The following is a 15078-nucleotide window of genomic DNA, read 5'->3' on the forward strand; positions in this document are numbered from 1 at the left end:
CCTCATTCTTTGCTATTTTATCTTGATTCTAATTTATGTCAGTGTTGCATTTTCCCTATGATAGAAGAATTGTGCTGGTAAGCTAGTGAGCCAGGTGAATATATTCAAGTTCCACTTCAAGGGTATTTTTCTAATCAGATGTAAGAGTCTGATAAAATTCCATGTTGAGATGATTCTAGCTTCTGTTCTTCAGGTGCATTTTAGGCTCTGAGAGATTCACAGTTCTTATCTCAGGTCTAATTTTACAACTCCAACATTCGTATTTCTTTATTATTGAAGGTGGGTAGAAAGACTCACAAAGAGATCAAAAGTGACTAGGTTAAGGTTCTACTCTGTGGCAGTTGCAACATTTAAACCAAGTTATTTTGTTCTTGATCCCAAATACTTACCAGTAGACCATGTTCTTTTAGCCAAGGTTATAAAGTCTAGTTATGGCTCAAAGGTGAGCAGACCTCAAAATGCTCACAATTACAGAAAATTTCTTTTCCCAAACAGAGGGCGGCTGAAGCCTTGCGCCACTCGATACCAAAGCGATATTGTTTTCCCAATGGAACTTATATGATTGCTTTTAAAAACCAGAACGTCCCCCATCTATATTCTGACTCCACCAACCCTGTCTCTAAGGAAGAGCCTTTCTGAGGCTAATTATTTTTCTGATTCTTTGGGTATTTTTCATTGTCACAAGGAATAGACGTCTGCAAATTTTAACTGATTTTTTTCACTAAAACAAATTCCACAAACCTGGATGGATAGATTCCCTGAGAGTCCACCCCCACACAATATTGTCTCACACGCCAAAAGTGACTCATGGTCTTGGACACAGAATGTGGGCTGTGGGAGGCCTGGTGCAGCCGAGAAGGCTGAGGAATCAAGGGCATCCTTACGTGGAGTGAACCTTGCGTACCACAAAGGAAACCCTACTTATCATTATTTACAGAAAAATAATCTTATCATTATTTACAGGAATAATCCTTTGAGACAGGATCCTGGTAAGTGATAGGACCAGGCCACGTGGGAGTAGAGACCTGTGAACATTAACCAGTATGTTTTGGTGCCTAGTACACAGCATAGCCTTTCCAGGCCCTCAACCATCAGTGGAAGTAAACTATTTGTGGAAATTCCTGAAATCTCTCTAAGGAATCATGGACCACTTCCTTTCACAAAATGGCAAATGACTGACACTTCTAGCTGTCCTCTCTCATATCATTCAATGAATTTAAGCCTCGTGGAAAATTTAAGCCTAATGGAAAATACTCTGTTGTACAGAGCAATATGTGGAGATATTTATGCCTCTTGCTAAGCCCTGCTGACCTGTGCAAAGGGAAATTGAGAACAGTGCATCCTGGGAATGCAAATAAAATGTGTCACTCATTCAGTTGACGCTTAACAGCTGGGCATTTTTTGTGATCTTTCCAGAATAGCATGCTTTCCCTTTGGTTACAGAAAACCAAAAGCTTTTATATGGGACTCAGACCTTTTACCCAGGAATTTGGGGCTATTTAAATACTCTCTACCAACTGAGGGCCATGAGTAGCAATTACAAATACAATTAAGAAGATTGGAGAGGAACCTGGTAAAGGCAAACAGGAGCACAGCAGTGTCATCCATATTGTAATTAAGTTGAAAAGGTGTCTTTGGATAAAGAACAGATGGTCCTATGCTTAAAAAAAAAAAAGTAGTTGTTACTCTTTTAAGGAACTTTGCATAGAGATATATTTTTATTTGACATGGAAGTATCTGCTAGGAGGTCCCGTTGCCCAGCCCCCCCTTCTTTATTCTCCTTGTCTTCTCCACCTTGTAGTTAGTCTAGGGAATTACAGTAATTGTGCCTGTCAGGACAGAAGACAGTAGCAAATGCATGGCAGAGCTGTGTGCTGAGCAGCAAGAGGTATTTATAGATCCTTCCAGGTCCTGTTCTCCATGGTAGGGGGACAGGGTTTCCGGGTTTCACCTGCAAAATGAAGAAAGTGGGTCCTTCCATCTTGTCTGCTTCCTCCCTCCCACCCTTCTCTTTAATCACTATCTCCAGGCAGAGGAACTGGAGCAAAAGTAAAAAGGTGGCTGCCCTGATGAGAAAGTCACCAGCCCCACTGCCCCTGGGGCCCAGAACAGCATCCCCCTCTCGCTGCAGGGCTGGCTGAGACCAGACCAAGACTTCGTGGGTCTAGGGGAGCCCTCAGATTTGCCCTGGGTGCTGCTGGTCTCTCAGGTGGGGCTGGGATCACACGTGAGTCAAGGTTACGGGTGCTGAGACCCTGCCAGTTCAGACATGCCAGCAGTTTCATATGACCTTGTTGTTTCTCAACCTTGATGAAGATCTTGACAGGAAGATTAATGTAGAATGATTGATATAAAGTTATGTGCATCAGGGAGCTGATCAGAAAATGCATTTGACAAGAAAGTGGTTACTAGGCTGGCGCAGGGTAGCCTCCTGCAGCCTTTCCTCCTGATTTTTTTTCAGCTCTGGTTTCTAACAGGAAACCAGAGTTGCTGCCCTTTTTATTTAATCATCTGCAGGCTAGTAGTGGCCACCCCTGTGGAAGTCATGCTTTCATCAGGAGGAGGGGCCCTCTCCCTCAGAGAGTCATACCACCATGATGGCGCAGGCTGTCATGCAAATCACAAGGTGCTGTTTCCAGAAGCAATCTGTTTCCCAGAGGATCTGGGACAGCCAAGGGTCCAGGGCTTTCCACCTGGCCTACAAGGTGTGAGCTACAGAAAGGTGTAAGCAGATAGGAGGCTGGCAGAGGCTGGGAGGAAGCAGTCAGGGTGGAGATGGGTGAGGCTGGGGCAGGGTCAGGTAGTGAGGACTTTGATTTAGCTGTGTCTGCTGGAAGCCATGTGAAGGACTGGCTGCCTCTGATAAGAACAGCGTGCAGAGGGGAGAGAATACCGTGCTCAGGGGATCTTGGGGAGCAGGACTGGTCATAGGTGGAGGGTTGCAGGTGTGGAGCTGAGCACAAGGCAGGATGCCACCATGGAGGGGGCTGAGAGGCATGGGATGGATTTGTAAGTGGACAGTTTGACCTCAGGTAACACTCTTCTGTGCTGCATGAAAAAAGGAAGGGTGTGGGAGCAGAGGTGGAGACAGGTAAGTAGGGAAGATATTCTTTATCTAGTGCTGATGCTAGTGAATGATGGGAAATGCATCATGAAACAGGAAATAACTGCATTAGGTGTCTGGAATGGAACATCCAGCCCCTTTAATGAGAGAGATACAAGGAGTGTGTGGAGAGATGCAAGGAGTAGATTCAAACATGCTGTCGAATAGAAAAGAGGGAGCAGGGGGAATCCCCACTAGATAGGCAACTTTAAACTATCTAGTCACCCCATTTAAAAAAATAAATAAGAGGAACAGGTGAAATTAATTTTAAGCATATTTCAATACACCATCATTATAAAGATGATTAATAAGATATTTCACACTTTTTCCAGGCTGTCTTTGAAATCCAGTGTGTATCTGACATGGTACATCTCAGTGTAGACAAGCCTCTTGTTGCCAATAACCATGGTAGCACACAGTGGGACTCCAGGGGCTTAGTGTCGTCGCTCCTGTTTAGGGATCCACGCTGAATGTTGATGAGGAAGTTTGAGTGACATGAAGGGGACAGCTGTGTTCTGGTGTCTGCGTCTGACTGGATGCAAGCATGTGTCAGGCACCCTCCCTGGTGACCCTGGAGTGTCCTCGTCCAGATGTTCCCTTGGCTGGCCTCCATCGTCACCTTCTCTCATTTTGTCTTGAATAGCACTTCTCAAGTAGATTGGCTTAGCTCCATAATCCATAGAACCCACCTACTACAGCCCCTTTCCACGCCCCGTGCTCTACTTAATCATCGACTAGCACTTGTCCCTTTCTGCTACTGGATCCCACCATGGCCAGGGCGTCCCCCTGATTGTCAGCAAATCAGCCCTGGAAAAGAGTACTCAATAAATGGATGAGTACTGTACTCATAAATGGATGCATGAATGAGTAAATGAGTGAGAACCCCCTTATAAACTGACTTTTACCACAAAGCTGGGTGATTTGGATAGTGCAAGAGTCAGGAAAGCTCCCACTTAATAGCTTTGTTTCACAGGGATGTCAGCATTGAAGTACGTTCTCCTAGGATATTTCCCCTCCCATGCCTAAATGATTAAACAGGAAGTTTTATGGAGAATTTTAGTAGCACAAGCAAGATTAGATATTTTCAGTGTGTTTTCTGACATATGCTAACATTTTGCTTTTGTGGAAGATAGTTGCAGAAAATCAGTCTAAGGCATAGAGAGAGCTGCAGAGACCTGACTCAGTCATAGCAAAGCAGTAATTCGAATGTGAAGACACCCTGGACCTGTGCCCCAGCGAACAAGTGTACCATTACTACAAGCTCCACACTGTGCTGTCACCCTCAAAAAGATAAACAAAGGAATGTTTGACCAGACCTACATGTCCACAAAAAAAAAATCCTTTAAGAAAAAGATCCTTAAGATTAATATTTTATGACACATATTTGTTGCATTTCTCACACATAGATTGCATCAGCTCATAGAGATGACAACCCCCTAAAAAATGTATGATCCTCAGGAATCTCACCTCAGAATGTTCAGTGATTGCCAGATACCAAGCTAAAACAAATACTTTGTTGTAGAATAATTAATGTCATTTTTCCATTGTTCTCTGCCCACCTTTTAAAAATACAAGCTGTTACCTATCTCAGGAAAGGTACAGCTGACCAGAAACTTTGTTACTATCCCTTGGGCTCATCCTCCTTTGATTCTGAAAATGAAACTCCTTTCACTTTTTCTTATCACAGTGGTGATTATTATTTCAGTCCACACTTTAGGATTCAGATGAAAACTCCATCGACTTAGGGAAAAATGAGTAAGAGGATGGAATAGTCTGAGTTTATTTTTCAAAAAGGAGTTTAATTATGGAAAAGTCAGGAATGGTTATGACTGCTGAGAACTATACAGGGAAAATGGCTCCAGGAGACCCAAAAGGATTCAGTAAGGAGGTTTACCACATAGGAAGTGTAATGAACCCAATTATTTTATTAGAGTCAGCATAGTCCTATTTCTTACAAATTAGTCAAAGTATAAATTTTATCAGAACTGGATCTCAGGAAGCATTTGGAAACAGGAAGCTCCTACCCACACCCTGACATCAAGGAAGAAATTATGGTAATAATTACCTTACCTGCTTGGTAATTTAGTAAGAAGCTATTCAGGTGCAATGTCAAGAAAGCAATTTAGAATCTATTCTTCCTAATACATTTACAGTAATTATCACACTTTCCCACTTAGCACCTCCCTAGTGGCTTCAAGGTGTGTTTATTTCTATTTCTCTTACAGATCTAATTTCCCTCAGGACAGGGGTTTAGATTCTTACAAATAATGGAGAGATTTCCAGCTACTAAGATCCTTGCTTGTAAGCAGGAGGATATTTTCTGACGGAAATTATTCTGAGAGTTGTTTTATTTCCCGGTCGGGCTAATAACACAAAAGCAAAAGGGAAGAATCCGCTGTGCCTGAGGAGGTTAGTAAAACAGCAGCTCTGGCAGGGGAAAAGGCAGAAACCGCCCTGTCTTCTTCTAGTAGAGGCACTGAGCCAGGGACAGAGAGAGCACCAACAAACCCACAGGCAGGCCCACGCCCAGGGCTGAGAGACCCAGGCCGTGTTCCCTGTGTGTGAAAAGGAGGCCCTGCAAGGATATAGGCTCTATTTTCCTTGCTTTTGTCCTCCAGGCTCCCTTTCTCACAGGTTCCCTCCTGCCTGGCTGGCCCAGCAGTGGCAGGGCATCTTGCACATAAATGCAAGCAGGGGGTTACAAGCCCAAGGAATTAAATAGGAATTTGGGCCTACCTGACACTTTTTCTTAAGTTCCCTTTGGTGATTCTCCTCAGGTATTGTGATAGAGGGAACTGGGACAGATATCTTTTAGAGTTAGAAAGAAAACTGAGGTTTTCATTTCAGCCTGGCCATTTGCCGAGTTTGTTGCCTTTGACTAATCAGTTTATCTCTTGGAGCTGGACTGCTGCCCTCCCAGGAGTCTCAGGACCTGGCGGGCTTGCTGCGGGATCCACCCAGTGCTCAGGCCCCACAGTGGCAAGATGCCAGCCACCTCCCCTCCAGGCCCCAATCAGGACCACTCTGTCCCAGGAAAAGAGCAGCCATAACTAAATCACCAGTCAGCAGGTGAGCGGAGGCCCTATGGGGTCGGGTGCACTGGATCTCAGGATGCACTGAGCTTGGTAGAGATGTAGATGCTCAAGCTCCTGCCTTCCTGGGTACCCCAGGACTTTGGGAGTCACCCTGCACAGCCTGGTGCAGGTTAGTGGGAATGCCAGTGTGGGTGATACTGGCCCACCCCAGAGGCAGACTATGGGCTGATGTGAACTTGTTCAGACCTCTTGGGACAGAGGTTCTAGTTAGGGTCAGATTTATTCCACTTGGGGTCTCCTGGGATCACCTCTGGATCCTGTCCTACTCGTCACAATTTCATTCCTTCTCTCATTTTTTACCTCTTTCTAAAATGTGTCCTTTATCACACCTTTATAATAAAGAAACAACTCTGCAAATGAGATCTTCGAAGGGGGCAGTGCAGGGAGGTTGAGGGCATTAATCGTGCCTCTCACCAAGTGGTAAAGTGCTGCTGCTAAATTGTTTGGTGATTAATTTATCAGTGACAGTGTTCATAGAATAAAGTCCTAGACACATGGAAGTTGTGAGAAGTAACCGTAAGGAACTGCGCTTCTATCAGTCAGGGTCCAAGGATCGAGGCTATGGCGCACACCTGACAGTGCAGGTGTCAGCACAGCACACAGGTGGGGTAAAATGCCACAGGTGTGTGAGATAAAACACGAGTGTGATAAAGCGCCGCATGTGTTCATGAGGGGCAGGGCAGCCCTTTGCTGCCAGGAATTGGTGGAGTGTTGTCCTGGGGCCTGAGAGGGTGCTGGGCTCCCACATTGGGACGTGGCCCCCGTAGTCATGGGGAGCTCCTGGGAGCTGTGCTCAGGCCTGAGAGCTGTGGCTCCTGCTGTCCAAGGGTGAGCATCCAGGTGGAAGCCAGCAGGTAGGGAGATCTTTCCCAGAGAGGTCAGTTTTACCTGCCAGGCTCTGGAGAATCCACGGGAAGAAGGTGGCTGTTTTCATGTTTTAGGGAAAGAATGTTGATACTAACACAGAAAACACCTCAGTAAAAAGGGCTTGTGGCTACTTAGGGCTCAATGACAGTGATGGATGTCAGCCTCAAATTAGTTTGTTGTTTTTTTTTTTTTCTTTTTGAGACCTTATGCGGCGATCTCCCAAGGGAAGGACAGGGGAAAGAGAGTTTTGGGGTATCTTTTATCTGGCAGTTTTTTAAGTTATGTTTATTGGGGTAATGTAATGTTGGTTTGCAGTACTTAGGGGTACACTTACGGTTCACACCTCTGCAAATGTGCGTTACCACCTCACACCCGCCACCAAGTCCCAACGATTCTCCACCACTGTCCAGTGGGCCTCCTGCCCCTCTTGGAATTCTTTAAGAACTTCTATTTTAGAGCAGTTCACAGCAAAACATGAGGGGAAGCCATAGAGATTCCCTACATACCCCCTGCCCTTACCACGCTCCCCAGGCACAGCCTTCTCCTATTAACACTCCACACCAGATGATACATTTGTTATCATTGATCCTACACCAATGCCTCATACATACCTCAAACCCAGGGTTTACAGAAGGGTTCTTGCTGCTGTGCCTTCTATGGGTTTATACAAATGTATAATGAGCAGGTATCCACCATGATAATACCATCCAGAGTGATTTCCCTGCCCTAAAAATCCTGGTGCTCTTCCTATTCATTCCTCATCCCAACTCCTGGCAATCGCTAATCTGTTTACTATCTCCACAGTTTTCCCTTTTACAGAATTTTAAAGGTTCTTTTAACAGGAAAAGATGTATTTATAAATTACTGGTATAATAACAAAGAAAGGAGGAAAAAACTTTTAATATACTGGCTTATTGTGGATAATGTTTGCGGGAGACAGTGGGGTTCAAGAGGAAATGTTGGGAGAAGACATTTTGTGGACAGGAGCTATCAAGAAGATTGGCAGTAACCAACTTGAGAGAAAGACAAAAGTTCTGACATTTAGTGAGATCAAGAACACACGAAGAGGTGATGATAATGAGGGTAAAATACTTAATGCACTTTGAGAGACAAGCACCAATTGATCAGGAGGTCATTAAGATTTGTTGGGTGGGGCCTCCCCAGAGGCACTGCGGTTGAGCACTGTGTTGCGAAGCTGCCCACAGCCTTTGCAGCGCCGGTTCGATCCCCGGCCACTGAGCGAGGGTCCCACATGGCGCGCAGACCTCTCCTGCCATGCCCACTGCTCCCCTCAGCAGTGTACTTCATCAGTCAGTCTGCCTGCTCTGCTCTCCCCTCTGGCTCTGGTGAATTCTCTCACCCTCCCGCGCTTCTGACTGTACCCAGTGCTTGTAAAAATAAATAAATAAATCTTTTTTTAAAAAAAAAAAAGATTTGTTGGGTGATAAACTAGATTTAAACATGAATAATGAGACCAGTAACATCTAGCATCTCCACATATACAGAGATATTAGGTATATATTTTATTCATAGATGTGAGATATATATTAAGCATGGATTTATTTTAAAGATACCCCAACTTTTTTCAAGTGTCACTTTTCAGAAGGGAACAGCCCTAAGGTTCTGGCTCAGCATAATTAGAAAATTTTTAACCATCCCTGGGCTGGTTTGCCATGCAAATGTATATAAATTATTTCCTTGTCTGTTAAATACAGTCCCAGAAAGTCACATTACCTTTTAGTTGTTTATTTACCAGCAGTATCTATACTCTACCCACTCCAGGATCTTTATCCCTGACCTTTGTTTCTGAAATTTAAATTTACAGAAAGGTGAGTTGCAGCTGTTGGCGTCCAGGAGGTGTTTGGCTGGAAGCCTACATGCTGGTCACCACAGGATTTGGACAAAATCATTTCTAAAGAAAAGGCCTCTGTCCTTTTCTCTGCTCTCCTGATGGGCCTTAGCTGGTCCACTAAGACCAGCGAAGACACAGGACTTTGCAGATGTTAAATCTTGACCTGTTCACTGGGGTCTGAACAATGGTTCTATGGCACAGATGGCTTCTCAGAAATGCACCTTCACTGGAGAGCAAAATGTCGTGTGACAGACTTACATTTAATTTATTTTAAGTAAAGCCCTCTAGGGAAAATGTCCCAGTTTTTTCTTGATTGGGTATTATTTATAGTACACTGGTTGGGTTTAATTTCTCTTTTGATAAAATTGCGTGACTTGTATCTAAGGCAATTGACGAATATATATATATATATTTTTTTTAAGATTTATTTATTTTTATACAAGAGCTGGGGTACAGGCCAGAGGCACAGGAGGGTGAGAGGATTCACCAGAGACAGAGCGGGAAGCAGAACAGGCAAAGAACCAAAATACACTGCTGAGGGGAGCAGCGGGCGCAACAGGAGAGGTCTGCTGCGCCATGTGGGATTCTCGCCGGCTGGCCAGGATCACACCCGCACTGCAGGGCTGTGCACGGCTTCACAGTGCTGTGCTCAGTTTTTTCTTGATTGGGTATTATTTATAGTACACTGGTTGAGTTTAATTTCTCTTTAGATAAAATTGCATGACTTGTATCTAAGGCAATTGACGAATATATTTTTAGCACTTGTAACTGGTCATGAAAAAATCTATTTTCCATCTCCACCTCAGGTCACAGAGATTGCCAGGTGAGCCTCGGTTACAGAGAGTTAGGGGCCAGCACTGGAGCAGCCCCTGTCCTATCCATAACACTGTCCCATTCCTTTTGCAGGTATGAATGCTGCTGTCCGCGCTGTTGTGCGCATGGGAATATACGTAGGAGCCAAAGTGTACTTCATCTATGAGGTCAGTGCTCCCTCACATTCCTGCTTTCTCTGACTCTCCGGAATGCCTGCCCGAGGGCCAGTGACCATAGCCCAGAGCTGCAGGTGAACTGCAGGGAGCCCAGTCACCCAAGGGGCACCTGGGGTCAAGTTACCTGGAGTCTGCATGCCTTTATTGAGGTGCAGGGCTGTGAGATCCTGTGATGGAGTGAGGATGGAAAGGAGGTCCTGTCACAAAATACCATTTTGATATCAACGTGTTGGTCTTGACTTCTAGAATAAATTCTCTCCAATTGACTATATTTATTTGTACCTCTCCTTCCTCATGGAGTGACCTATTCATTTAATGTAGAGACTGAATTTGAATAATAAATGGAGAAAAGCAAGTACTTTGAGCTTTGCATCATTAATGTAAAATCTAGATGTGCTCCCTAATAATTGCTTGTGCGTAAACTTCAAAATTAAGAGTCTGAAATAAAACAGCAGTGATTGTCCCTTATCTCCTGCTTTTGAGGTCCTGGAAACTTAGAAATCTTTGGAGGGAAGGCACCAATATAATTTGGACCCTATGATGTATTTCAAAAATTATTGGGAAAAAATTAGGTTTTATATTTTGTAAAGCATAAGAAGGCTTAAATATGGAAAGAAGAATATCTTATTTTTACTTTAATGTTTTTTAATTGAGGTAACATTGGTTTATAACACTATATGAATTTAGGAGTGTAGGCTTGCCATCTCTTCAGATGTACGTTACCACACCTACCACCAAAACTCCCTTAGTCCTACATGGGAGTCTCCTTCCCTCCCCATCTGGGAGCCTTAATTCTACAAGCACATTTCTATAGTTTGTTTTGGTGTAATTCTCTCTCTTCCTTTGCTTTGTTTCATTATATTCCACATAAGTGAGATCATCCTGTTTATGTCTTTCTCCTGATTTATTTCACTTAGCAAAATCCCCTCCAGTTCCACCCATGTTGTTGCAATGGGAAGACTTCACCTTTTTATAGCTGCATAGTATTCCATTTTGTATTTATACAAGAAGAAAATATTTTAATCGCTTAATTCCTCCAAAATCACTGAGTATTTTATTCTTTTATACCAGTATTATATATGTGATACACTAGAAGGAAATAAATATGTGTACTATAAAAATTGTAGCAAATACATTTTGTATAGTTATTTTCTACCTTCTGCTCTAGTCGTTCCTCAACTATTGCTTTATCTAAATTCCATCCAATTGTTGTATCATTTACTCAGCCTTTTATTTACTTAATCACTGCATCCCCAAGCATCTAGTTAGGTCACTCCTCATTTTTCAACTCTCATAACATAACCAGAGCTATATTAGCATTTAAAGCTATTCTGTGTTTGTGTTATTACCGTGTCACAAGATACCTCACTGATTGAGTTAAAAGGGATGGTCCTTACAAAGGGCTAATAAGTTTTTGAAACTTATTCCAACCCACGCCACCAGCCTGCCATGCACAGCAGTGGCAGTACCAAATCCTCAGTCCTGTGTGTGGGCTTCTAACTCCTGAGAACAGGTTCAGTTCCTGGGTCTGTTTACTGAGCCATTTTCTCCTTCTGTCAAGTGGCTGGCTGTTCATAGTCTGTGTTCCCAATGACCATTTGCTCACAGTTTGCTGGAGGGGTGTTTTCTCCAAGATTTGCTTTGTTTTTTTCAACTGTGACTCTGTGGGTTAGTTTTTACCCGATTTGGTGTTGTTGAAGGGTAACTATGATCAAAGCTTTCCTGGACTATTGTTTTATCATTTTCCATTAGGATCTTTGAGGGTCAAGTTGCCCTTGTGAGTGACTCCCCATGGGCTTGCTCTGCTCACTGACCTGGGGTGAGCACATCGCCACCCCTCACATTTTACCTCCTCCCTCCCTGCAATGTGTGACTTTGCATACAGTAGCTAAAGTGAACTTCTGCTGCTGCAGAAGAGTGTACAGGCAGGTGCACAGGTTCCTCTGCCCTTTTAATTTTGGGAGGGGAAGGTTTGCATTCTGCCTTACAATGTGAGCAAATGCACACCCTGGCCTGAAAACAAAGCCTACTAAGTGAGCCTGGGCCTCAGAATCTCTGGGGGTTCAAGCTCCCTTGGATCAGGCCTTTCTGTCATAATTAGCAAGGTGTTTTCAGATTCCTGGAGATGAATTTATCTAGTCTCCTGCTGTGGTCCTGATCTCCCTGGTGAAGTCATCACTATTGTACCAGCTCTGTCACAACAGAAACACTGGATCCCCAGGCGGACTCTAGGGACATGGGGAGGGGTGGAAGGAGTCATTTAAGTATTTCCTCATGAAAGAACCTGAGTCCTCCCATGAACAGGTGACCTGCTTTTGTCTATACTTGTCACTGGGGGCGGGAGGCTGAGAAGAGCTTGAATCCCCCACCCTCCCATCTAGCCAGTAAAGGGATGTGTTTTTACCCCGGAAATTCTCCAAAGTTGGAGACATTTTTATTTTAATGGGGATGGGGGACTGGCATCTAGTGGGGGGACGCCAGGGATGCTGTTCCACATCTTATGATGCAAAGAACAGCCTCACAACATGGAATTTTTTGGTCCCCCAAATGTCATTAGTGCCAGGGTCAAACACATTAAAGGGCCAGATCTCTCTTTGGTGCAAAGGTCAGTAGTCAGAAGGGTGGGGTTAGGGGATGCTGGGTATTTTTGTTGTATCTTTGAATATCAAAACCAATACAGTGACTTGTCAACTCTAAATGATCTTTAGATGTAAGAGGGTTTTTGTGTGTGTGTGTGTGTGTGTGTTTGCTTATTGATAAAGTGCCCTGCAACTGTGCATCTGAGTTCTGAGGCTACTGAGATGTATCCGGACCCTAACTAGTAGATGTTCCACAGTTTAAAATTAAGGACTTGGGAAGGAATGTTTAGGGTGTGCCTGTGCCTTAGAACACTAGGGCTTCCCATGAAGGTGTGTTGATACAGGGGAGCAGATTTATTCTCTCCATTGTCGATGAGGAAGATGGCTCTGAGGCCCACTTTCCTCACAGGTAATGAAGACTTTGTTACTGATATTTTTGGAGTGCTGCATCCTTCACGTCCTGGGTGAGGAGAGTCAGCTGGTGGAGTCCTGAAACTGAACAGATCCCACTTCCTCCTGGAAAATGCAGTTCCTTCCTTAGAAAGCTACCAAAGAGAATCCTGACATGGAGATAGCATTAGGACTGTCTTGATTTCCATGCACCCTAGGCTGAGGGTGTGTCAAGAGCATGACTGAAAGGAAAATGGGCTGCCTCACAACTGAAATTGCCTATTGAGGTTACCTGCCATTTTGCAACTGTCATCACACAACCAGGTTATTCTGTACTTGGTGTCTAGTGACTCCAAGATAATGGCATTGAGAGAATACAATGCTTTTCATGACCCCTCCCCACCAAGAAAGATAGAAGTTGTTGAATCTGTTCTTTATGTCCTTGCAGAAGGGGCTTCTGGATGCCAGTCTCACTCAAATCTTCAATTCCAAGTCCCAGGGACTCTCATACCCACAGGACTCTGCACAAGTGGGCATCAGTATTGTCTCGTTGAACGAGTTGGGTTGGGGAATCATCTCTGTCACAGCTGTGCCGAATCTGAATTCTCAAGTGCAAACATTTCAGAAATCTGCCTGTTTTTTTCTCATTTGACCAACAAACCTCAGTAAGGCAGTGTGACTTGCTCTCTGCCTCGAGTGGCCATCCCTAAGGTGGTGTGAGGTCAGTCTCATTCCCTGCAGCATCTGCTTCACATCCTGTACCTCCCCACTGCTGCCATGTCTCTCCCCAAGGCTTGGGGAGATGGTTGAGGATGTGCAGTGTGTTGCTGGGTGATGGAGATAAGTAAATGAATCTTCTGGTTCTGTCTCCTCATCTGTTCAGTGAAAATCAATGACCCTTCCTGCACTTGGAACAGCTTTGAGATGAACTGCACATTGGGGCAGGGAAGGGGGCTTTGGGGTGCAATGCCATGATTTAGATGCTTTGACTCCATTGGGTTGGGGCAGGCACAGAATCAGGGCGCCTGCCTGCTCTCACTTCCCATAACTGTGGAAACCCAGTCTCCTTAGTTGACTGCTGTCTGGTCAGGCACTGCTGGGCAGGAACAGGGTTTCCTACTGAACCACAGCAGGACCATTGGCATTTGCAGCTGGCTGGTCCGAGATGCCCAGTGACCAAGCATGTTTGGCAGCGTCCCTGCTTCTGCCCACTCCTCCCCTCTAGTGGGAGGGTCAGAAATGTCCTCAGACATCAGAGAGCACCTCCTGGAGGCCATGCTCACCCTCCATGGGTTTTACCACCCTAGAACTCTTTGGGTTCAAATTTAGAAGGCGTTGGGTTTTATTTTTTTAAAGCATCGTTTTATTATGTTTCCAACATTTGTGTTCATTTGTAGTTTAGTATGTGAGTCACCAAGAACTTTTGAAGTTACTAGAACCCACACACCCCAACAGTGAACAGGTCAGCATTATTTCAATGAAGGGTTTTTGGGTTCTTTTCTTTAGCAGAAAGTGAGTGGAAAGTGTAAATAAATCAGAAAAACCTGCCAGATCTCTGGCCCCAGATTTGTTGTTTGGCTGTTGCTGGTGCTGGGTCTGTCTGGAGTGATGTGAGGTGCATGAGGAGCCTGTGGGCACCAGCCAGGGAGAAGGGGAAGAGGGCGAGCCACCCAGTCTTTCCACCTAATGAGCCAATTGTTTTTGTTTTTGCCTTTTAAGCTGGGATTTTCCTTAGAAACCTTGTAAGTGCCTTTAGCTTCTTGGAGAGGGCATGGCAAGTACATCACATGCTCTGGCAAGAGACCGCCAGAGCAGATGGGCCTGGGTTGGGAGGAGCAGAACCAAGAGAGCAAGGCCCTACATTCTGTGATGCTGCTGACGCAGCTGCAGAAATAGTCTAGTTGTATTTGGCTTAAGATGAGGGTTCACTGAAATACACTGCTGAGGGGAGCAGCAGGCGAGGCAGGGGAGGTCTGCTGCGACATGTGGGTAGATCCCTGGCCAGGGATTGAACTCATGCCACAGTGGCTGGAGTTAGCTTGATATTGCTGAGACTTTAACCCCTGAGCCACCACCTCTGGCCTACACCCCAGTTCTTTTATGCATAAATAAATAAAAATAAATCTTTAAAAACAAAAGAGAGATGTGGGTTCACTACCCTATCCACAGAGGGTTTTTCTGAAGATTTGAAAGAAAAGCATTC

The 15078-nt window shown here is 44.6% G+C and overlaps 1 protein-coding gene across 3 annotated transcripts in view; it reads left to right on the forward strand.

Moving 5' to 3' along the window:
• Window positions 1-15078, forward strand: part of PFKP (phosphofructokinase, platelet) — a 186758-nt gene that overhangs the window by 2921 nt on the left and 168759 nt on the right. For all 3 annotated transcript variants that reach the window (XM_054695056.1, XM_037510541.2, XM_037510540.2), the window contains exon 2: window positions 9824-9897. In XM_054695056.1, the coding sequence (XP_054551031.1) occupies window positions 9824-9897 (74 nt within the window). The remainder of the gene's footprint in view (window positions 1-9823; window positions 9898-15078) is intronic.

Source organism: Talpa occidentalis, unplaced genomic scaffold (assembly GCF_014898055.3).
Source record: "Talpa occidentalis isolate TD23 unplaced genomic scaffold, MPIMG_talOcc4v2.1 talOcc4.14, whole genome shotgun sequence".
Classification (NCBI taxonomy): domain Eukaryota; kingdom Metazoa; phylum Chordata; class Mammalia; order Eulipotyphla; family Talpidae; genus Talpa; species Talpa occidentalis.